Below are 24,096 nucleotides of genomic sequence, written 5' to 3' on the forward strand. Positions count from 1 at the left end.
TTGCCACCCTGTCATGTACACATGCAGATGCAGTATGCTGCACTCCTCAAATGAAGTATAGTGGAAAATATAGGGGATATTGGAGCTCTTGCTTGCCACAGAATCCTGAATGCATTTGGACCCTCTTGACAACTCTAAGCCCATGAAAGTAAAAAAAACCCCAAATATTCTATTCACTGCTTTATTTGTATGGCATGAGATACACATTCTTCTGACTCCATAACCTCCATGCCATCAAAGTTTACAACCATGTTGTTTGACATGGTATTTATTTATTAAAATATTTTTTCCCGACTGAATGCAGTAAGAAATCTACAGACAGAACAGCGGACCAGAATACAATTAAAATAAAGCCCAAGGGTAGAAATCATTCATTACTACCCTCATCAAAGGGGCACTGAAGTAGCACTGTCCCGACCTGGCAAAAGTAATTAAGTAAGAGCAGAAGCTCTGTGAACAAGGCTGTGCAACACCACCAAAAAATCCCTTCTCTTGCACACCCATCTACTGTATTTCATATGGTGATGGAATGCAAAGCAGAGCCCCCATTAATGTTACCCTAAGCTATGGGACTCCTCCATACTATTTCAGTGTCTTGTTAACAGAGGGCACCCAGGGAGCTTCCATATGGGGGTTTTGCTCTGGTTTGGTATCCAAACCAGAGTGGGTTTTTTGGGGGGAGCAGCCATATGATGTTATCCCTTAATTATCCATTTTATGTGATTTTCCCCCACTTTGGTATGACCTTTCCCAAACTTGGTTTGGTATGATCTTTTTGGGAAGATCACAGTCAAAGCATACTTTTGTGCGAAGGGGGTTGGGAAGGTGCACACTTCTGCAAATCCTGGCCATATCAGCAACATTTTCCTTGCCTCCTCCCTTCTGTCCATTGAAGCCATTTCCTTACGTCCAGTGGGCTGTGGGAGGTTTTTTAAAAATTGGCTGGTGACATATTGCTGTGATGTTATAACAGTCCATCTGCTACCATCACTGAGTTCCCAGCTTTCACTGAAGGAAAAATAAGTGTCTAGCCCTTTTCACTGAGTAGGTACGCCTTTCTCCTTATAGCTCCACAAATAAAGGGATTAGAAACTTAGTTTTTAAAATGATAGCTGTGAATTCGGAGTAGATCATTATAACCTACCACAATATATCAAGTACCAATTTCTTACAATTATGAAAAATGATTCCAGTAGTGGTGGTGGTGAGGGTTATGGTGTCATAGGATGCTGAGCAAGGAGTTGATGCTCCTTTGCCACTCTGAATGCCTCTGCGGTTTCAGTGGCAATGAAAGCTGCACGGGGAATAGCTGTTGTGTGGAAGCAGCCTCTGACTCCACAATAACATGTACTACTCATGGCGAAAACTCCTGTTCCAGCTTCTCCGGGAGATGTTGCAGCTACAGATGTGTTATAAGGTCAGTTGCTAAGCAAATCCTAAGATGTTGTTCTCTTTGGAGTTTGCTTGTACTGAGTGTTGTTTTTTCCTGGCAGTGCAGTGCTCTGTGACTCAGCATATACTAGCAGATATTAAGAATACAGTTATTATCTGCAGTTAGCAGGCAAAAGCTAATTTTCTATCTCCCCTTGTGTCCCAAGCGGTTTGTTCTGAGTGACTGACTGTAGACCAGAGTCTTGACCTACTTAACAGAGGCACACACAGAGAGACTTGATTCCCTCGAAATCTGCAGCAAAGATTTGAGGGAGATCACGGTATAACCAGGGCTGGGAGCAGCAAGACTTAACTTTCTAGAAGGTCTGAATCCAGTTTTCTCTTCACTCAGTACAGGCTTAAATTTAAGGTTTAAAGACTGAGACTTAAACCAAATGTCTGGCAGTCAATATAATTTTGCTCAGTTTCAAGAAAAACAGATATGTTTATAATTCCTTCAGAAGCCATATATATTTGATATCAGAATGTAATACAGCACTGTGTCAAAATGTTATACCTCAAAAACTTAAAAGCAAAAGGAATTTCTTTTCAGGTATAGCTTCAGGTAGGTGGACAGCCAGCATGGTGTAGTGGTTAAAAGAGATGGCCTCTAATCTGGAGAACTGGGTTCAATTCCGCACTCCTCCACATGAAGCGAGCTGGGTGACCTTGGGTCAGTCACAGCTCTTTTAGAGCTCCCTTAGCCCAAAAAAATAAGTCTAGCTCGCCACCTAGTGATGCATAACGCTAAAAGAGCTAGAAATTCAGGCTGCCTGACAGTGTTAGGATCTCCTGGTTATACTACACACAATGCCATATGATAATTATTAATTAGTTATTATTATTCAGGTAGGTAGCCATATCCACTAGCACCTTAAGGACTAATAACATTTTCCAGGGTATAAGCTTTCATGAGTCACACCTCACTTTGTTAGATACAAATAGAATGAAATTCCATCATCCCTTACATCCAAGTCAGATGTTGCAAAGGGCATCCTGACTCCTGCCACTGTCTGACCTGGATGTAAGGCTGATGGATCTTCATCAACGTGAACTCTGACTCATGAGCTTATACCCTGGGAAATCTTGTTGGTCTTTAAGATGCTACTGGACTTGATTTTGTTTCCTACTTGTAAAGTATTAATACTCCTTCTGCAACTTATATCCTCCCTTGCTTAATGTTTTTGAGTTTCAAGCTAGTGGTATTCTAGGGGGAAAGTAGAGAGATAACACTTTTTTCACTATTTTTTTCACAGTTATTAATACACCATTGGCATAAAACAGTTGTGAGATGCATTCATTTTAATAGGAAAAATTCAGGAAATAACCAATGGCATGAAAATAAGGGTCCATAAATTTGATTCAGAGGAAGGAGAAGCAAAATCAAAATGGGGATTTTCAAGTTAAATCAGCAGGGATGAGAGTACTGCCCACAAAGACCTTGAGCTGAGCCAGTAAATATTCCTTGCTGTTATTGGCTGGGATGATGACTCTGTCATCCTGCCAGGCTACCATTGACACTATTAATCTACCTGGGGGTGAAGGGAAGAGGAGGAATTCCACAATGATCTCACCCCTGTTGTTGCTGATAAAGAAGAATCTCCTTTCTAGGAAAAAAGCCCAGTTTCCAGTGTAGCTAGTGACCACTAAGTCAGGATTTGTTTAATCAAAGCAAAAACATTTGGTTACATTTCAGATTTGACAAAGGCAGCTAAACTTGCAGATTTAAATTCTGCTTGGGAGCTAAGGCAGGGGAAATGATGAGATTCACAAGGCCTATCAGGAAACACTCAGTTGGTAGCTAAAAGACAAGTTTCAAGAGATTCCCCATTCAGATTCCAGAGCCAGTTTGGTGTAGTGGTTAAGTGTGCGGACTCTAATCTGGGAGAACCGGGTTTGATTCCCCACTCCTCCGCTTGCACCTGGCTGGATGACCTTGGGAAAGCCATAGTTCTGATAAGAGCTGTTCTTGAAAAATAACAGTTTCTGTCAAGAGCTCTCTCAGCCCCACCTACCTCACAGGGTGTCTGTTGTGGGGAGGGGAAGGGAAAAGGAGTTTGTAAGCCGCTCTGAGACACCTTTGGGTAGTGAAGGGTGGGGTATAAATCCAATCCTTCTCTTCTTCTTCTTCTTCTTCTTCTTCTTCTTCTTCTTCTGAAGTCTCAACCTTTGACAGGTCTGATGTTATACAGAATGGCTGTATTTCAAGAAACAATACTCAGAACAGTGCATATACTCCTGTCACACCGTGTTTCTTTTCTTGGAATGAATATACCATACAGAAGCATGAACTATGGCAGGAAGAAGGACAAGTGAAGTCATCATGTGCCTATAGTTCAGCTTTTTTTTCCTGTGATGAGCTTTTTTCAGCTAGAATCTGTGCATGAGCCAGTGAAGGGTGGAAGACAGCATCAACCTGCCCAGCTCTTTGCACAGGGAACATTATAAATGAGTCAAGAAACATGACCAAATAGCTAAGGAACCAGCTGTCTGACCTGCATCAGCTCAGTCACGGGGGCAGGGGGAAGTGGCTAACTCATGCTTTATTGCTGGATTCCGCCTCATTTGATGTGAGCTATTTAGACAGTTGATCTTCCTGCCTGTCTGCTCCTGTACTGAGCCACTGCCCCTTTAATGGGGCGTCTAACATGCTGGCACTGCCTTTATTACCTGCAGTGACCTTGAGGTGCTAGCAAAGAAGGTGGAGAGAACTTCCTCTCAAACTTTAGACAAACTATTATTACAGGAAAGGGTGGACCCTTGTCAACACTGCTATGGTCATGGGATTTGGAGAGTGTCCAGCAGAAATTATATAGAAATGTCAGGCTGCTGGGTGGAAGTACCCAAGTAATTGGGCTCCAAACAGGCTCATGTACATCTCTTTTCTCCCTTCTTATGCAGAAGAGAAAAAAGAGATGGGTGTGGAGAAGTGACTCTCTGATATCTTCTGCAAGCTATGTTCTTATTCAATTGAATCAGGGATTTCAGATGTAGGAAATAGAACAGAAATATCTCCTTTCTGTTTCTGTGAAGACAAGAACAGTCAAGGAAAGTGAAGTGTGACCACCATAGACCAAAGCAGAAACTAGACTTTGTGGTTCATGAAATGTTTCCTTTCTTTTGCTAGTACTTGAGAGGAATCCTGTTGCTATCCACTAGCCACACCAGTTTCTGCAGAACAGACAGGAGTTCAGGCTGCTTTATTTTGCACAGGTAGTTGACTTTGCATGGGTATAGGTGGAATATTTCTAAACTCAGTCTGTCTGCATGAGAACAACCAAGGACAGACACTGGAATTTTAGGCAAGCAAGAGAGAGTTGTTATCATTAGGAACCCTTATCAAAATCAGAGAGCGTGTGACCAGATGCTTGAAAACGGCACACAGACCAGCTCCTAGCGCATACCAAGGTGGTGGTATGTATCTACCACCATTCATGGGACTATGCTTTTGGCACATCACTACCAACTGTACTGGGGGAAGGCATTTTTTTTACAGATGGTAGCTGCTGCACAACCAGTAGGTAATGGGCTGGGAACCAGTATGCCTGCATTTTCATACATTTTTCTGCCTCTATGACCTGGGTTGTGGGAACCATCCTTTAGCGAAACATATCAATGGCTAAAGGGTTTCATAGCCACATTAAGCATTTTTGGAAGAGGCAGGATACACATTTACAAATAAATAATTCATGTTATAATAATTAGTTATGATGCTTCGCTTTATGCTGGTGTTCTAGCTGCTGCTGCAGTACAGATAATGTTCTAGAAGTGCTCTTCCAGTACATAAGTAAATTAAATGAAAATAAATAAATGTTAGCCATTTGAAAAGTTCTGTTTTTGGCACATGGTAGGGTTAGAGTGGTGGGGCAGTTACCCCATGGCCAGTAGTCATGCAGACAGGTCCTTGGCCAGCACTATCAACCTTAACGGTAGAATAACCCCTAGCTCCATGGAACTCCAGTGGGCTGTTTGCATGAGCACCTTTTGGGATTTCTTTCATATGAGCTTGCATTTCAGTGAAGCAGTTGTTTTCTTCTGGTAAGGGTTGCTGAATCTTCTGCCAGGGGAGTGATCCAGATTTCTGTCATCAATTTGCTATCTCTTTTCCCTGTATTAACAGAAGACTTCTGTGCACTTTTTCACAGGTACGAGTGTTCACCTTTTCCGTTGGACAACATAATTACGATGTCACTCCCCTCCAGTGGATGGCTTGCGCTAACAAAGGTAGGGTGAGTGACTCAAAGGCAGAATTTCCTCTGACTAGCCTGCCATGTAAAATAGGGGGTAGGGGGACATTTTCTCTGCTGACAGAAAACATTTAATTTTTTCAGAGATGGAACAAGAGGTCAGCGATTTGCTCCCGTGAGCCAGAGGGCTACAGTTCCTGTTCACAGATTAGTTATATGTAATTAGCACAATTTGTGTGATATTTACATGAAGATAATTAATTCCAAGCAATGGGGTAGCCTTATGATCGAACCAGTCTTCTCAAATGTTAAAAAAATCCTTTCCTTCAAAATCAAGAAATGGGCTTAAAATCTTGAAGAAGTTGGTTGGTGCCATATTGTTTTCAAACTGATTACTGTAATGAAAAAATGGGAAAGTTATTTGATTTTTAAATATAGCTCTACAGAAATGCAGCCAAAAATATAGCCACTAGCAGTATTTATTTATTTATTAATCACATTTATACCCTGCCCTCCCCACAATGCAGGCTCAGGGTGGCTCACAGTCAGTACATAAAATACCGTTAAAACCACATAAAACCATATAAAACAATTCCCTTATTAATACAGTTTCATAAAGTGCTGAAGATAGTTACTCAAGATGGCTTATTTCAACGTACTCTCTAAAGATCCTCCTGCTCCAGATCTTCCTGCGGCTGGATGTTAAAACCAAGGGCCAGGGCTCTATAATGGTGGCGGCACCCTAGCAGAAGAGCTCTGTCTTGCAGGCCCTGTGGTAGGGTTGCCAGGTCCCCTTGCTGTCACGGTGGGGGGATTTGAGGGGCATTCTGGGGCCTCGACACAATGACATCACCCAGAAGTTATGTCATTGTGTTGGCAACATCGCATGCAACACTCTGGTTTTTGAGGAAAATTCTAGGGTTTTTTGCCTTCAAAACCATAGTTTGCCCCAAAACTAGAGTGCCACAACATGATGTCCCCAGTGCGATGATGTCACTCGGGAGTGACGTCATTGTGTTGGGGACATTGTGTGGTGACACCCTGTTTGGGGGTGGGGTGGTTCAAAAACCCCAAAATCAGGGAACCCCTGCTGGGACCTGGGGGCTGGCAACCCTAACAAACAGCCATTAGGTCTGTACTGAGGACACATGAGGAACACTTGTGAAAGGTTACACACAGCCCTGCATAAGGTATCCTGTGCAGCAACCCATTCGCACTGAGCATTTCTTTCTTACATGCCCAGGGAAATGCTGATCACCACTTTGGAGTTAGGAAGCCATTTTCTCCTGGCCAGTTAGGCCAGGGATCCTGGAGGGTTTTTTGCCATCATCTGGGCATGGAGCAGAGGTCACTGGCAGTGGGGGGGGGGGGGATTTGTGAATTTCCTGCACTGTGCAGGGGGTTGGACTAGATGACCCTGGAGATCCCTTCCAACTCTATGATTCTATGATTTGCAAGCCAGCAATTGATAGCATGCTAGCATTCTATAGAAAAGCAACACAAGTGTGCAAATACTGCATGCAAAGGGGCTGGTACCTGCATTAAGGGCTCTTCATATGAGTTGCAGGGCCAGTGAAACTCTGTATAGGTCTTTGGTTTTCACATACTCCAGATCTTTTAGATATTGGCCCTAAGGGTCCCAGTTTCCAAGCACCTTGCTCCAATCCAGCTGTACTTTTCTGTAGTTGTACAATTGTGGCTTGGTGATAGAGCACATACTTTCCAAGAAGATCCCAGGTTCATTTCCCTGGTATCTCCAGTTATTTATTCATTTGTTTTATTAAAAACATTTATATCCTGCCTTTCCTTGGTTCAAGGTAGCTTACAATAATAGTTAAAAACAATTAAAATAAAAAATAAAAAGCAAACCCCAAATCCCCCCCAGAGATGCCTGCCATTCAAACCCCCTCAGAAGCCCTGGCAAACAGGGCTTGCAGTGCCTCCTTGAAGATCTCCAAGGAGGGGGGGGGCCTCATCACCTCTTCAGGGAGCCCATTCAACACAACTGGAGCCACAATGCAAAAGGCCCAGGCTCTGGTCGATGCCAGACAGGCCAACATCACTCCATCTAGGACAAGTGATCAAGCAGAGGTCCATCAGTGGCTATTAGCCACAAGGTATAGATAGGGGCTCTGGGGCAAGTGATGCTCTGTCTTCTTGGTGCTTGGGGGGGGGTCAACAGTGGGAGGGCTTCTAATGTCCTGACCCCACTGGTGGACCTCCTGATGGCACCTGGTATTTCTGGCCACTGTGTAACACAGAGTGTTGGACTGGATGGGCCTTTTGGCCTGATCCAACATTGGCGTCTCTTATGTTCTTATGTAAGTGGAGTCAGTCCCTCTAAAATGCCAGCCTTCCCAACCAGCATTACCTCTGTCTTGTCTGGATTCAGCTTCAGTTTGTTCTGCCTCAGCTACCTGACCACGGCCTCAGAGCACCAGTTCAGAACCAAGATGAATGCATCTGGAGGCTTGGATAATGCAATACATTCATATTATAATATCTATATTACTGAAATATAGATGTTATCTGCATATTGATGATACTCAACTCTTGACAATCTCATTCAGTGGCCTCATATATATTAAAGAGCATGGGTAGGAGAATAGAACCCTGTGGCACTCCACAAGATAAATTCCATCCAGCTGATTCTGCAACTCCACTGAAGACAGGTGGTTTGATCCAGTGTGGCCCTGGTTCTAACTGATCCAGGGTTTTTTTGTAATGGAAAGTTTGATCAGACTCACCCCCTTAACCCTCCTCACCGCGCGTTTACCTCGTCCTTGATCAATCAGATGCAGCAGCCAGGGAGTGAGGCAGTCAAGCAGCTTTTTAAAAATCATTTGTCTTCCAAGCATGCACACAAGCACTTATGGGAATCAGCACTTCAAACTCCTGGCAGAATGGTGGCCAATGGGATTACTGGAGGAGGCTGCTGGGAAATGAAGTCCAGTGTGAGGGTAGTGTTTTTGAAACTGTGCTTCTGGGAAATGTTTAAAAACAGTGGAGGGAAAGAATAGAGAAGCCTTGTCCTGTGTCCTGTGTGCTGCTGATGTTTTTATTTAGAAGCTTAGAGCAAAGCTGGAGTCACTGTCTTTGTTCTCAGACTACCTCCCCCTCCCTCCCTCTCTGAAACAAACTCATCTTGTCAATTTATCCGTTTCCCTATGCCGTGTGCCACAAAGCTGTAGGCAGGAGAGAGCTGAAACACACGGAGTGGTGATCCAATCATGCACACATTGCCAACTTTTTTTTTAATGGTGAAAGTGCAAGGAAAACGTTCAGACATCCTAAACAGCTTCAAATTGCTAGGAGTTGGTCCAGACAGGCAGAAATGCAGGGTGAAGCCGGAAACAACCATAAGGTACCTGATTTTACCAGTGTCGGGGAAAAAACCACGACCAGAGTGCAGTGATTGCAGGAGGCCAACAAGTTCAGGGTGGGATACAGATGTTGCTGTCTGATCAAGCATTTTAAATCCATTAGGGAGCAGCAGCAACGCCAGCACAAAAAGCCTGTCTGACTGCAACTTTAGTCTCCAGTCAGACAGAAAAGAGTGAAACCACTGAAGGACTACACCCTTAATACCAACTCCATTTTCAAGCCAGTGGGTAAGAATGGAGTGGTCCACTGTGTCAAAGACTGCTGAGAGGTCCAACAATATCAGCAATGAAGACTGTCTCCTGCCTAACTTTAAATGAAGATTGTCCACAAGTACAGCTGAAGTCATTTTGGTACCAAACCCAGGCCTGAAGACAGATTGAAATGGGCCAAGGGCAGATGCGTCACCCAGGAAACCCTGAAGTTGCTCAGCCTCCACACACTCTGTCAATTCCCTATAAAAGTTAAATTGGAGTCTGGCCTGTAATTCGCTACCTCATCCGTAGCCAATGGAAGTTTTTTGAGCAGAGGTCTAGTAACTGCCTCCTTCAAAGGAGAGCCTCTCAATCAGGGAGGAATAGATAGTTTTCACTAATGGCTCCAATACCTTTTCCCCAGAAAGTTAAAAGAAATCAGTCAGCAAGTGTTAGGGAAGACTTTTTCTCATCCTGAGCCTGGCGATGGCTAGTCAGAATAGACCACAGTAAAGCAGATGGATCAGAGGTCTGATTTGGCATGAGGCCAAGCATATGCTTATATATTCTCACACATTATTCAGTGTGCCCTAATGTGTATCTGGATGTACATCCAATTGGAAATAATGTAGTGGAAGTAAATGGCATTCACATGTGCAGCCAAATGCACTTTAATTAATTAACTAATTGATCTATAACCTGTGTCATGGACTCAGGGCAATCTGACTTCTAGCCTCCATCTCAAACCTTCTCAGAACACTTTAACATGGGGAGGAGCAATAGCCGAAGAAAACAAAACCCAATGTTAAGAAGGACTTAATAATGGAACTCTGAATTTTGCTTTCAGCAAAAATGTATTTTTGAACACATCTGTTTATCAAGAAGTCACCTTGTGTCAAAATATCATTTAACTGGAATAATTTCTAATGAGTTCTAATTTTAGTATTATGAGGAGATGTTAGGGCTGAAACACTGGCCTTTTCCACACAGCAACACATCCCTACAGAATGCAAAGTGATGGCAACAGGGCTTCCAGATGACAATCTTTCCAACATTTCCCCTGCTCCAGTACCTATGGCTGTCTCTCACACACACACCCTGCACTATGGGGGGCTTTCCAAACGATTTTTTAAAACTGCTGATGTAATATTGATACACCATTATATCAATACACCAATTGCTCATTTAAAACACACACATACACAAGCCTCCCAATAACGGGGAGAAGAATGACCACCACTGGGGCAGGAAAAATGGCTGCTGTGAGAGCAAGACCAGGAAAAAATCCAGACCTTACTGCCCATACAACAGCCAGACAAACTTTCCGAAAACATCACAGCAAAGCAGGTGTTATGAGCTTGGTAGGGCTGCCAGCCTCCAGGTGGGGCCTGGGGATCTCCAGCTTTTACAACTGATCTCCAGCTGACACAGATCAGCTCCCCTGGAGAAAATGGCTACTTTGAAAGGTGGACTCTACGGCATTGTACCATGCTGAGGCCCCTCCCCTCCCCAAACCCCTCCCTCTCCCGGACCCACCCCCAAAGTCTCCAGGTATTTTCCAACCCAGACCTGGCATCCCTAGAGCTTGGGGCCAAGTGGCTCTGGGAAGCCTGTACTGGAGTGAATACTTGGACTACATTTCCTCCTGGATCCGGTGACTGGTTAACAGGAAATTTAGATGGAAAACTCACACCAGTAGAGGAGTAAGGGGTGGTGCCTGGGAAGAAGAGATAAAAGGTGTTGCCCAAAGTGGGAGGTGATTCACTCCTAGGGAGCAGAGCTGAGGAGAGGATGCTGCCAGTGGAGTGATCCCTCATCCAAAAGTGGTGAGTCGGTTTGAAGCCAGTCACCTAGAGACAACTAGGAACAGGCTAGATAGTCGCATTAGGGTTCATTTATTTGTTTGCCTATCTACCTTTACTGTTCCCATTATTCTACATATTATTTGAAAACCAGTTGTTACTAGACCTCTTAAATAACATTGGCCACAGCCACATGTGCTGGAAAACGTGGGGGGGCGTGGTTATTTGCGCCATCACATTCTGATCCACCATTATGCGATCAGACACAACAGCGGTGCACCGGGGTTTCATCCTTCGGTGTACGCTGCAAAGAGGATGGCTGGAGGGAATAGGCACATGTCGGTGCGATCACACTGAACAAGTCCGTCTGCAGCCCATGGCAAACCATTTGCAGGTACTTTTTAACTGCGCATCTTTGGCGGCATGCCACAGGTTGGCCATGGGTGCGCTACGCTTGCCAGATGTTGCCGTGTGATCGCGCCACAAAAATCCGCCCAGCATTCGTGCCTTTCGCGTGGCAAATTCTCCATGTGACCAGGGCCATTCTGCCTGGGTCCTCATGCCATTTGGTCATATAAAAAGCACAACCTACTGGGAAAGGCTGGACCTAAGGGGTCAGTTGGGTGCTCTGGGCCCTCTTGAAGAGACCCATACCGAAGAAGTGGCAGCCTACAGAGAGCTTCCCTGGTCCCCTGCTTGCAACAGCAGGTCTGGGAAAGATTGCCAAAACATCAAGGAAAACCCAGGTGATACGGTACACAGAAGCACCATGATGCTGTGGGGAAGCAGAAAAAAAGAAACACTTCCCAAGAGCATCAAACTTGGGGCAAATTACCAGTGTAGGAATGGCCATTCTCACTGATGCCATCATCTTATTTATTTATTTCATGGGATTTCTATCCCGCCCTCCCCTGCAAGCGGGCTCTTCACTTGCTATTCAGAATTGCATGTAGTGGGTTCATTCCATGACTAGCAAGAACAAAGCCAAGAGCACCACCTGCTTTCTATTTGGTGGCCAATGAGGTCTTCCAGCCCCCTATGCAGACAGAAGTCTCCAATATCTCTGCAGCATATTCAAGCCAGAAAAGACTGGTATCAAAAAGGAAACTAGTTAGAAACTGAGAGGAAGTTTCAATAACAGCCAGCATTCCAACAGTGTGCTGGTATTTCGCACAACTGCAGTACCTAGGAAGCAAGATCCTTCCCAGCATGCTTTTGCTAATTATAACTCCAGAAAGTATAATATAAATTTGGTCTATAAATGCTTAAATATATACAGGGAAAAAACCTACTGCAGCCTTATTACCATTTTCATGGCAAGCTGAAAACTAAAGTTACATGACATCACTGACAAAATTGCCAGCTTTTCTTTCACTGCCTCACCACCATCACCACCTGCCTGCCCACTTACCTCACTACTGCCACTGCTGCTCCTTGAGAATATAAGCACCCTTACCTCTTTGCTGCCCCAGCGTTCTTTAAAAATACTATGATAAGCTATTCTTGCTCTGTAGGGCTACATGAATTCTCATGAAATTGCTTCCTCTTGCAAGGGTTCAGCCATCATTCTGGGAACTGGCTGGCAAACAGAAATACTAACTAAACCCTCATGAGAAGAAGGAATCTCAAGAGAGTTCCCATAACCCTACAGAGAGAGCTTAGCCCCCACCCACTGAGTGATGTTGCCTCAGGAACAGGTAAACTTTGGGGAGCAAGATGGTAAGGAGAACCCGCTGACTTCTGGGTAGGGTGGCAGTCAGTTGACCAGGGCTAATTTTGGGCAGAAACGCACAGGAACGGAGTTCCGGCTGGCTTCCAAGTTGGCCACGCCCATCAGGAACTCATTAGCATTACAGGCTACACCCAACAGCAGAAACTCATTAGGATTGGCTACATTAGGGGTGTGTAGCCTAACATGCAAAAAAGTTCCTGCTACAAAAAAGCCCTGGGTTTGGACAACAAACAAGGTAAAACGAATAAGAAGCAAAAGGTGGGTGTGGCTGGGTGAGCACATGTTTGGTAACATGGAGATGTGGCCTAATATGCCAATGAGCTGTGCTGTCAGAGATGTGGCCTAATATGATAATGAGTTCCTGCTGGGCTTTTTCTACAAAAAAAGCCCTGCAGTTGACAATAGGCAGGGAGTAGATCGGCAGGGCCCTGAACTATGACCATCAGATCTGGGAAGCAAAGTAGGGTCAGGTCTGGTTAGTACTTGGATGGGGGAACCACCAAGGGAGTCCAGGGTTGCTGCACAAAGGCTGGCAGCAGCCCTGTAGCTAGGGATTTTGGGGTGAGGGGGCCTCGGGGGGTACAGCTAATTAAATCAAAGCTAATAATAACATTAATTCAATTTGGGGGCAGCTCGGAAAGGAGGGGCCCCGGAAGAAATGCTAGGGGGCCGGGCCCCGTGGGCCCCACATTAGCTACAGGCCTGGCTGGCAGTGTCAAACCACCTCTGAATGTCTCTTGCCTTGAAAGCCCTACAGGGTCGCCATATGTCAGCTGCACTTGATGACACTTTCCACCACCACCAGATGGGCAGGTAGTGAGTGACAAAAAGGTTGGCAGAAGGCAGGGTGGGACGTTGCTGCCCACCACTGAGCCACACAGCCTCATGTGGCCTCATTACAGAGACAGTCCTGCATGATATGTGCCAGGGCAGCAGTGTGCACAGGGAATTAGTTAATGAGAATAAGATCCATGTGTTTGTCCAAATATCACCTTGTGAAGTAGCTTGAACCAGAGATAATCTGCTATACATTTTACCTCTTTAGTTGATGGGAATGAGAAGGGTACAAAATGCAAGGCATATATGCTAAATCTTGCATCTGTATCTAAAACAACTGACTAAGAGGTTGACATGCATTGTTAAAATACTGCTGCTTACTGTTCACTGATTTAATCTGTACAGGTTAATCATTTGCCAGTAGAAAAGTGCATATATCTTTCTATCAGGAAGAAAAATTAGGTTCAGTGGTTCATTTTAGTGAGCTCTTTTAGTCAATGCAAGAATGTGGAAGATTTCAGAATATACAAATGCAGGATTCCATGTAGTCGAAAAGCTTGCATACTGCTTCATCAACAGCTATGATTTCACTTTGGCTATTTTACTGGTTATGTTCTGAGACCCAACAGCCCTCCCTTCCACAGGCCTTTAAGGCTATCCTCCCCTCCCATTCCCAATCTTCGGTTCCCTTTGTTCATGTACTAGCTAATCCTCATTGTGATTCGCATTTAGCAACAATGGATTGTCTTTTAATGGCTTGTTTTTAACACTGTTATATGGTTGTAAGCCACCTGGAGCAGGATGCTGAAGGGGCAGAATAGAAATATCCTGAATAAATAAACCCCTGTTACAATTTTCTGGATGTGTTCAGGTATATGTTGCAATGCACGCTAGCAGCCTTCAGGGAACAGTACTATATGCCTGCAACTGTTTTGATAAACTTTGCATTCCTCAAGAGGCCCAGGGGAAATAGGGGAAATCTGGAAAAATGAGACATAATAGTCAGCCTTCCACATGAAACACAGGCATTATGCAGGGCATGAACACGTAGGTCTCATAAAGATGACTGCTAAAAAACCTCAAGACATAATACTAGAGGACACCCTTGCAAAATGGATTATTTCACAATCATTTTTTGGTATCTGGTCTGCCCCGGTATGTATCCATTGTAGACAGTGGTGGCACACAGAAAGAAAAAAAGACCAAATAATGTTCTTGCCTGATCCCATATAGGCATTTCTTATTTAGTACAAGCTACAAGAAAGTCCAGGGTTCCTACACAGAGGCAGACAATGGCAAACCACCGCTGTTTGTCTCTTGCCTTGAAAACCCTGTGGTGTCACCATAAGTTGGCTGCAACTTGATGGCACTTTCCACCACACTAGCCAAGTGGCTGTTATAAGTCAAGCTTGTTAGAGTGGAATTATATGGTTTCCTCGGTTACATCAGTTTTTGCTACTTCACTGCTTCTTTCCAAGGTGCCTATGGTGTTATTTGTATGTCCTTTGGGATTTGTACAGTTCCAATGCCAAATTCTGATCATCACAAAACTGCTTGAATTTAGAAACTAACCAATTTTAAGATGCAGTTGTGAATCCATCAGACCACTGCAAGCTCCATGGCCATAGTGCATAGTGGCATACCTAGCCTACTGGGCACTGGATGGCTAATTTTTTTCATACATACCCCCCCCCCTTTTGCCATCAAGTCACAGTTGAGTAAGGTGACCCCGCAGGGTTTTCAAGGCAAGAGATGTTTGGAGGTGGTTTGCCATTGCCTGCCTCCATGTTGGCCTTGCTTAACTTCTGAGATCTGACGAGATCAGGCAAGGCTGGGTCTATCCAGGTCAGGGCCCCTCCTCTGTATGAGAAAATTATTTCCATTAATAATAATGAAATAAAATGAATAATAACAATGGCCAGAAAATAGATTCAGGTGGGTAGCCATGTTGGTCTGAAGCAGCAGAACAAAGCTTGGGCTTAAAGGTGCCCCTGGATCCAAACTTTGTAGTCAGTGGCCAGAAAAGAAAAGCAGACAAGTGAAAAATTTCTTGTATTTAACTTTGTATATATAATCATGCCAGTAAAAAAAAAAAATCAAATTCCAACACACTATTCTATCACGAGAGCCAGCGAGGTACAGTACTTAAAGTGTTAGATTAGGATCTGGGAAATCCAACTTCAAATCCCTATCCATGCCATGGAAGCTTGCTGGGTGACCTTGGGCCAGTCACATTACTCTCAGCCTAGCCCTGACCTAGATAACCCCAGGATAGTCTGATCTTGTCACATCTCAGAGGGTAAGCAGGGCCGACATGGAGGCAGGCAAGGGCAAACCATCCTTGTGGTTAAGTGTGCGGACTCTAATCTGGGAGAACCGGGTTTGATTCCCTACTCCTCCACTTGCACCTGCTGATGTGACCTTGGGTCAGTCACAAGCTCTGGCACAGCTGTCCTTGAAAAAGAGCAGTTTGTGTCAGAGTTCTCTCGGCCCCACCCACCTCACAGGGTGTCTGTTGTAGGGAGGGGAAGGGAAAGGAGTTTGTAAGCCGCTCTGAGACTCCAAGTGAAGGGCGGGGTATAAATCCAATCTCTTCTTCTTCTTCTTCTTCTTGCCTTGAAAACCCTACAGCTGTGACTTGATGGGGGGGGGATCCATCATACCACTTGTGTTCTGAGCAGGTACCTGGTAGGGCTTCTGTTCTCCATTTTGAAGTCCAAGAGATGACCATCCCAAACATCTACAACAGAGGTGTCAAACATGCCGTCCGGGGGCTGGATCAGGCCCCTGGAGGGCTTCTATCAGGCCCGCAGTGGAACTGGCTGTCTTCTGCGTCTTCTTCTTCTTCTTCCAGTTCTGCTGCTGCTGCGTCATCGTAGGTTTGCAGCTTACAGATACACATCTGAACAGCATACTCAAGATTGCAACAGCACAGACATTTTGATGCAGTAATTCAGAGCAAGAGGTGTCAGTTATCAGACACTGTTAAATAAACAAAATATTGCAAGAGTGCTAATGTTTTAAGCATTTTTTATTTTAAGTAAAAAAAACCAAAAACCTTTGTGTTTGTGTCTTTTATAAAGTTTATATCTCCGCTACCGGGCATTACATTTATGACACACATGGCCTGGCCCAACAAGGTCTCGTTTATGTCAGATCTGGCCCTCATAACAAATGAGTTTGACACCCCTGTGCTAGGGGGACCCTGTTTTGCAAAGCGCCCCCATCCTCCATTGTTTCCAAAGGACTAAAGTCAAACCAGAGAATCTCTGCAGTAGAAACAGAAGGGGGGTTTGCACCCCAGCAGACCCAGTGCAATGTACAGAGTATCCAGCATAATATCAACATAGGTTTGCTACTATATTACTCTTAAATACATTCTGTCACCAAGCAGGATAGGGATGAGAAGGTCTTGAGACCAAAAAGTTAAAATAAAGGGGAAACACAGAAAAATTAAGTGAAGGGAGACAGAAGCACATGAGAAATGTGTGGAAAAGAGGAAGAGAAATTAAGAGAGGGAAAGGTTGTTTTATCTTGCTGCAACACTCTTAACTACTGCTTTACAAGATCTGGCTGAACTGGGTGCAAGGAAAGTGTTAAATACTGGGTTCAAGACGCATTGCAGTGAACAGCTCTACTTTATTAAGTGATTTCAGGAACCAGACTAAGACTTCAGGGCAGCAGCCCTGTTTAAATAGCATGCAAAAACTACACCCAAAAACACCCAACTCCCAACAATAGGCTGTTTACATAACATTAGTTTCTCATTGGTCCCTTCCAGAGTCCTGGTGGGCTATTGTTCTAGAGCTCCAAGCTCAGCCAGCCTCTGGTAGAAACAGTCCTGGAATATTCCAGCCCTAATACATAACAGAAAGGGAGATGGAAGACTAGGTGACTGGAAAAAATGACCTACAGGGTGGCAATAACTGTAGCATCCGTCAGCAAGATCTGTTTAGGAAGTTTGCTTGAGTCTTGGAGAAAAGGAAAGTGTAGCCAATCCTAGAGCTTTTTGCTATGCTCAGACTTCCCTGCGCCCCTAGTGGATGCAATCAGAACTGCATTTTTAAAATAAAAGGGAAGCTTTTCAGCTGGAGGCAGCAGGATGACGCTGGCTTCAGGGCCCCCTTTCAAAGGCCTTCCTTAAGCTGCTCCTGGGGTGGACTGCCCCCTCCCCCCTTGGATATGAGTAGCAGCTTAAACAAATGAAACTGAATCAAACCATTGGTCCATCTTCCTGACGATTGCCTATTCTGCCACCAAAGTATGTTTGCAAATGGAGAGAACAGGTTCAATAATATGGTTCCTTCTGCATTTATACCTTTAAAGTACCCCTTCCCTATGGTGCTCTTTGTTTAACCTAATAGTTTCTGTGGAAAGCAATCGTATAAGCAATTGCTTATACACAATGACATGCATTTCACTGGACTTCAGTGCTTGTACATTAACATTAAAGCATTTTGATTTAAGTTGCACAAGGTCAATTCATACAACTCAAGAAATCAAGAAATGATTGGACCCTTGCAGAATTCCTGATGAAGGAGCTGCATTTGTATCACCACACACTCAGCTCCTTACATTTACTGCACTGCCTTAGACTGCCGAAAATGGGTAGAATTATGGTCAGGTAAACAACACAAGCCAGATCAAACAGGTGCTTTAGCACATTCCAAACTTCCATTTTCTTCATGTGTCTATGTAGTTGCATTAATTACCCTTAAGCAGGGGTCATTTCCTGGGGTAGCGCACAGGAGCGGAGCTCTGGCAGTAAAGAGCCCAGGGGGCGGGTACATGCAACAAGCCCCACCCCCTGCTCCCAGCAACCCTCAGCCAGAGCAAGAAGCAGCCAGGTAAGTTGCAGAGCCCCCCCCCGGCCCCCCCCAGTCCAAAACAGTCCAGTGGCATCTTTAAGACCAAGTTTTATTCAGGTACAAGCTCTCCCTCCTCTGTGAGGACAGGTGTGCACGTCCCCCATCCCGCCAATAGCTAGCAATCCAGAACAGTCCAGTGGAGCCTGAGCGGTGGGTGTTGCCTTCTGACACACTTCCGGTGAGGTCAGGGGGTGTGGCACATGCAAATGAGTTATGCTAATGAGCTCCTGCACCTCTTTTTCTGCAAAATGACCACTGCTTAAGACTAGTTTGTAAAGTCTTTATAGGACTGGAGAAAAGAAAAGTGCTTACTGAAGGACCTGAATGGCTGCCTCATGGGCAGCAAGGTGTAAAAACCTTGTATAGTAAGGGCCCATAGTTGCCAACCTCCAGGTGGGGCCTGGATATCTCACGGCATTACAACTGATCTCCAGACTACATAAATCAGTTCTCCTACAGAAAATGGCTGTTTTGGAAGGCGGACTCTATGATGGTCCCTCCGTTCCCTAGGACCCCAGGATCCACCTCCAGATCTTCAGGAATTTCCCAACGCAGAGCTGGTAACACTACCATTTGGCTGTTTTGAGTATGTATGAGATAAATTTTATAAGGCACACTAAAAATGCTACTAAAATGATTCAGAGTAGTAATGTCAACAGTAGCATCCTGAGGCCTTCTGCTGTGCCTGCTTGTCATATGTAAAGATGAGATGCAAAGAGAAGGTTCCTAGGCCTTGGCTAGATTTTTGTCACAAACTCTTATCAGACATGTGTCTGCTGCCATTTTCTGGTCACTTCCTTACATGTTGTTTTTTCCAGAACACATCAAGTTACATAATGTCAGAAGCAATCCTCAACCTCTGCTTGCAGCATTTTGTTGAACAGGCTTGGAGAGCTCTACACCAGAGGCACAACTGTTTCCTGCCTCAATCGTTTGCTTTGATTAATTAATTGGTAGTGAGGTTAATTAATTTGTACTGAGCCAGGGCTCACCAGGGTTTACCCCAGAAGCTGTTGCTCAGCTCCAAGACATTTGAAGTAATCATAAAGAAGAGCACAGTTTTGAGCATGAAAGCTTATGCCAAAGTAAATTTGTTAGTCTTTCCAGTGCCACGGGACTCTTTATTTTTCTTGCTACAACAGACTCTCACAGCTGCCAGTCTGGAATCTGTCCTTGTTCAGCACATGCAGGGTACCTCTTCCTGATCCCAGCACAATCACAGCCAGTCTGTACTCATTTGGCATTAGTTAGAAGGGCTTTCAGATCAGAGGGCATGGCTTCTTGAAAATATAAATCCCAATGCTTTTGTTTTAAGCCCGACAATGCAAGCGAGACGTTACCTGCAAATGTGTGTGGTGAAGCTCTGTCACCCCCTTCTGGCTGGTTTCTCACATGGGGTTCTAGATGTGCGCAAGCCCTTGCAAACGCCACTGGTTTCACTCAGCGTTAATGTCCCGAGGCAATTGGGGTTATGTTACATGCATTTTTATGCAATCTCTAGTTTCTCTGCTTCTGAGAGTTCCTTTAAAATACAAAGGTTTTGGCAACCACTTGAGCCAGCAAGATCCTATTGCCTTTGCTTTGTTTTTCAAATGTATGGCCACCTGCAGCTTTCAGTTGCATGTCTCCATTTTCTCAGTGACCTTTTGAAAACTTATTTATTACGCACCCCTTTAGATGAGGGTTCTGTTCTCAGCTTTGCTCTCCCCGTGCCCTTTGTTTTGAAGGGCATTGGGAGGGGTAGGAGAGCCTTTGTTTCTAGAGAGCTTTGTCTTCTCCCGCTGTGAGTCCCCCCAGGCCTCTGCTTCTGGCATCAAAGGTGCTTTGAGAGCAGCAGTGACATCACACATAGGGAGGAGTTCTACTGAAGACAGCAGGAGCTTCTGACATCCAGTGAAAAGAGTTTAGCAGATGCAGTAAGTGAATGCCCTGTGGTTTGCTACTACTGGCTGCCATTGTCAGTGAAGCAACCAGAAGAAAGAAGTGAAGCCTGCTCCCTTGTTTTTTCTCAGTAAGTGAGTGGGAAGTAAGGAATGAGATTGCAGACAGGAACAAACTCGAAATACAAAAGTTAGTACTGAGACAGGATGTGTTCTCTTGGATAAAGCAGCGTAAAAGGGGGTTGGGCCGTTGGTGTTGTTGTCCTCGCTAACTTTCTCAACATATATGGCATTATGGCCCCAAAACAACAGGAGTTTTGTGGCACCCTATGTCCTAGGAAGTTTTTATTTTAGCATAAACTTCTGTGGACTATGGCCTACTTTGTCAGAGGCAAGTATTGGGTCCTATTGCATACATCTGGCAAAGTGGGCTGTTATCTGCAGAAGTCTGTGCAAGACTGAAGAGTTTGTGCAGAAATGTTAGGTAAGACTCCTGTTTATTTTTGCTGCAACAGACTAACACAGCTGCTACTCCAGAATTACAGCTGTAGCCAAGTTCACACTATTCCTTTGGTGTGTTTGGTAGCTAGTGTTTACCAGCCATCCAAATGCTGTGCACAATCTCTATAAAGGTCTAATTACCAGAGAAGCATGGCTACCACTTGCCCAAGCCCTGACCTGGATAGCCCAGGCTAGCCCGATCCCCTCAGATCTCGGAAGATAAGCAGGGTTGGCCTTGGCTAGTATTTGGAAGGGCAACCTCCAAGGAATACCAGGGTCACCAGGGTCATGACACAGAGGCAGGCAATGGCAAACCATCTCTGAAATGTCTCTTGCCTTAAAAAAACAAGTCTAGCAAACCACCTAGTAGTGTCTAATGCTAAAGAGCTAGAACTTCTGCCTGCCAGACAATCTTAGGATCTCCTGGCTATTCTCCACACAATGCATACAATTATTATTAGCACTTGCCCAAGGCTGGAGCTCATGTCATGGCAGACATGTTTAAATGCTGAAATTTGATTGCCGGGCCACCCTCAGTTGTCATATGCCAATTCCTAGCATAAAATGCCCCGCTCCCTCCAGGAACACCCCCAAAGCCCCCCGCTGGCAGTGGAAGATGGACTTGGCAACCCTAATTTCATCTCTGAAATGTCTCTTGCCTTAAAAAAACAAGTCTAGCAAACCACCTAGTAGTGTCTAATGCTAAAGAGCTAGAACTTCTGCCTGCCAGGCAATCTTAGGATCTCCTGGCTATTCTCCACACAATGCATACAATTATTATTAGCACTTGCCCAAGGCTGGAGCTCATGTCATGGCAGACATGTTTAAATGCTGAAATTTGATTGCCTGCCCTTCACCATCTAGCCCACCCTCAGTTGTCATATGCCAATTCCTAGCCTCTCCCCCTCTTTTTCTTCTCCATCTCACCTAGACCACACACCATCTGATCATGTTTAGGCATCTGACACTTTTAACCATCTGATTACTTTTTCTTCCTGAACCCCCACCACTCGTGTAAGTGAGTGAAGTCAGAGGGGAAGACAGAGAGAGAGAGATTAAAACATCATCTGTAACTGTAGCATTCATATGTGGATTACTAAACAGATATGCTGTCTAAGTAAGCAGATTCTGACAGAGAGATCGATAACCCTGTATGTTTACAGAGGATATAGATCAGGAGATAGTTGTATGGTAGTCAGCTGATGTGCTGGATGGATGGATGCTATAGATTGGTGGATAGGAGAACAGACAGGTGTTTTGAGAGCCTTGGATGCTTAATGGAGCATAGTGATGATGATGATGATTACTACACTGTGGCCTGCCTTGTGCCCTTTGCCATCATGCTGTGCTCCACTTGAAAAGATGTAGAAGGCTATAGCAGCCATCCTGGGCAGCAGCTGCAGAACCTTCCACATTTTTCCAAAGGAGATGCTGTGTGATGGATGGTTCCACACCTGATATCTGGCATACATATTCTAATAGTACTTGAAAGAGAGATCAGGCCTCTGGCCAAGTTGCATTGGGAGCATTTAACTAAAGGAGAAATGAGTTAGAGATTTCCTCACTTGAAGAAAATCTCCCTGTGCTAGAAAAATCGTCCTTACAGATCCTGCCAACTGCCAGTGGAAAGCACATGGTTGTGGGGGGGAGGGTGTCTGATGCTATTGGAATGTTACCTGAACTGGACCCAGAGAAATGGGAATTAGCTGTTAAAGGATCTCCAGAGGGAAAACAAGGGATCTTTTGTCTATGTATGTGGAGGTTTTATTCTAAAGCAATATTCCCGAAGGAAAAGGGACAGAGTCCAACCGATTCAATGAACATTTATTTACTAACAATCAAACATGCACCACTAGGAGCAAACCAAAACAAGAAACCCTTAAGACCACCACCAATGCATGTGCGCATGTGCACACATACTGTGAGGACAGGGTAAGGAAAAGAGAGGAGACAAGGAGAGGGGACGTTTGATGGGCGGGTGATACTACCTGATCCAAGGGGGATAAGGAGGACTGCAGGGAGTCCATGCAGCAGAGTGTTGAGGAGAGAAGAGGGGCCTGCGAAGCAGTTGCAGGGGTATTCAGGTAGTGGGAGGACCTGGCACACTTCCCACCGACTTGGAATTTTTTTATGGGGAAGGGGCCCAAAGATAGACATGAGACCCCTCTTTCCCAGGGACAGGATTGGTCCAAATATGAAGTTTGAATTTGACTATGCAGTTTGAAGGTAACTGCTATCAAAATCTGGTGGTAAGATTTAGGAAGGAATACCTGACATTCCAAAGTGGACCAACTGCTGGACAGTTTTAGCATATCGATCAAGGACTGGACATAAAAAATGGGTTTGATGGCTAATCCCATGTGGGTCAGATGCTAGGCTGTCTTTATCAATGACTGGGTTGGATTAGCTTCAGGTGGGGCAGCCGAGTAGGTCTGAAGCAGCAGAATAGAGTCCAGTGGTACCTTTAAGACCAACAAAGTTTTATTCAAAGTATGAGCTTTCGTGTGCAAGCACACTTCCTCAGATACACTGAAATGGAAGTTACCAGTTCACACATATAGACAGAGGGTGAGCAGCAAATTATCATAAAGCAGAATGAAGATGTTGAACAGATTCAAGGACCAAACAGGAATAACAAGCTTAGTTTATATAGTTACCATTGGTTTGGGATTAATTTTGGAGGGGGGGAACATAGTGAAGGAAATAAATATATCAAAATCGGAGATTGATGGGCAGATGTACTCTTTTCAATTGTGGAATGCTGAGAGTAATTTTTTGAATTTATTAATAAAAATGTTGATGCAAATATTAAAGAGTAAAAAATAAACATAAAGTGATAAAAAGGGGAATACAAAATTTCAACTTGGGTTGGTCAGCAAAATATCATTATCTGCCATATATTGAAGAACCAGGAGCCAAGTTAACTCAAAATTGCTGTACAATGTAGCTGTTTCTGTATGATTTATCAAATTAGAAAGTTTACACACATTAAATTGGTCCCAGACTTTCTCATACCAGAGGGCTATAGAGGGAGGTTTGCATTCTTTCCAGTTAGATGCAATTGTAAGATGCGATGAGGCCAATAAGGTGAAAATTAGTTCTCGTTGGGAGCGTTCCAAGTTCGATTTGAACCATAAGTCCAAAAGCATCATTTGTGGTATTCTGGATATTCCTTGATCAACAGTTTTTTCTTATAACTTCTGCAACTTCTTGCCAGAAGGCCGGGATGTAGACACAGTCCCACCAGAAATTCATATAGTTGCCAGGGTTCCCACAGGGTTCCAAATGCTGAGAGTAATTAACTGAGACCCTGCCATTATGCTCCATCTGTCTCTTCTTACAT

At 44.4% G+C, this 24,096-nt stretch overlaps 1 protein-coding gene across 1 annotated transcript in view; it reads left to right on the forward strand.

The window, feature by feature from the left end:
• CACNA2D2 (calcium channel, voltage-dependent, alpha 2/delta subunit 2) overlaps nt 1–24,096 on the forward strand; it is an 871,471-nt gene that overhangs the window by 759,030 nt on the left and 88,345 nt on the right. Inside the window, exon 13 of the mRNA XM_015417855.1 lies at nt 5,577–5,655. Coding sequence (XP_015273341.1) covers nt 5,577–5,655 — 79 coding nt within the window. The remainder of the gene's footprint in view (nt 1–5,576; nt 5,656–24,096) is intronic.

This window comes from Gekko japonicus, unplaced genomic scaffold, assembly GCF_001447785.1.
Source record: "Gekko japonicus isolate JY-2015 unplaced genomic scaffold, Gekko_japonicus_V1.1 scaffold314, whole genome shotgun sequence".
NCBI classification, from domain to species: domain Eukaryota; kingdom Metazoa; phylum Chordata; class Lepidosauria; order Squamata; family Gekkonidae; genus Gekko; species Gekko japonicus.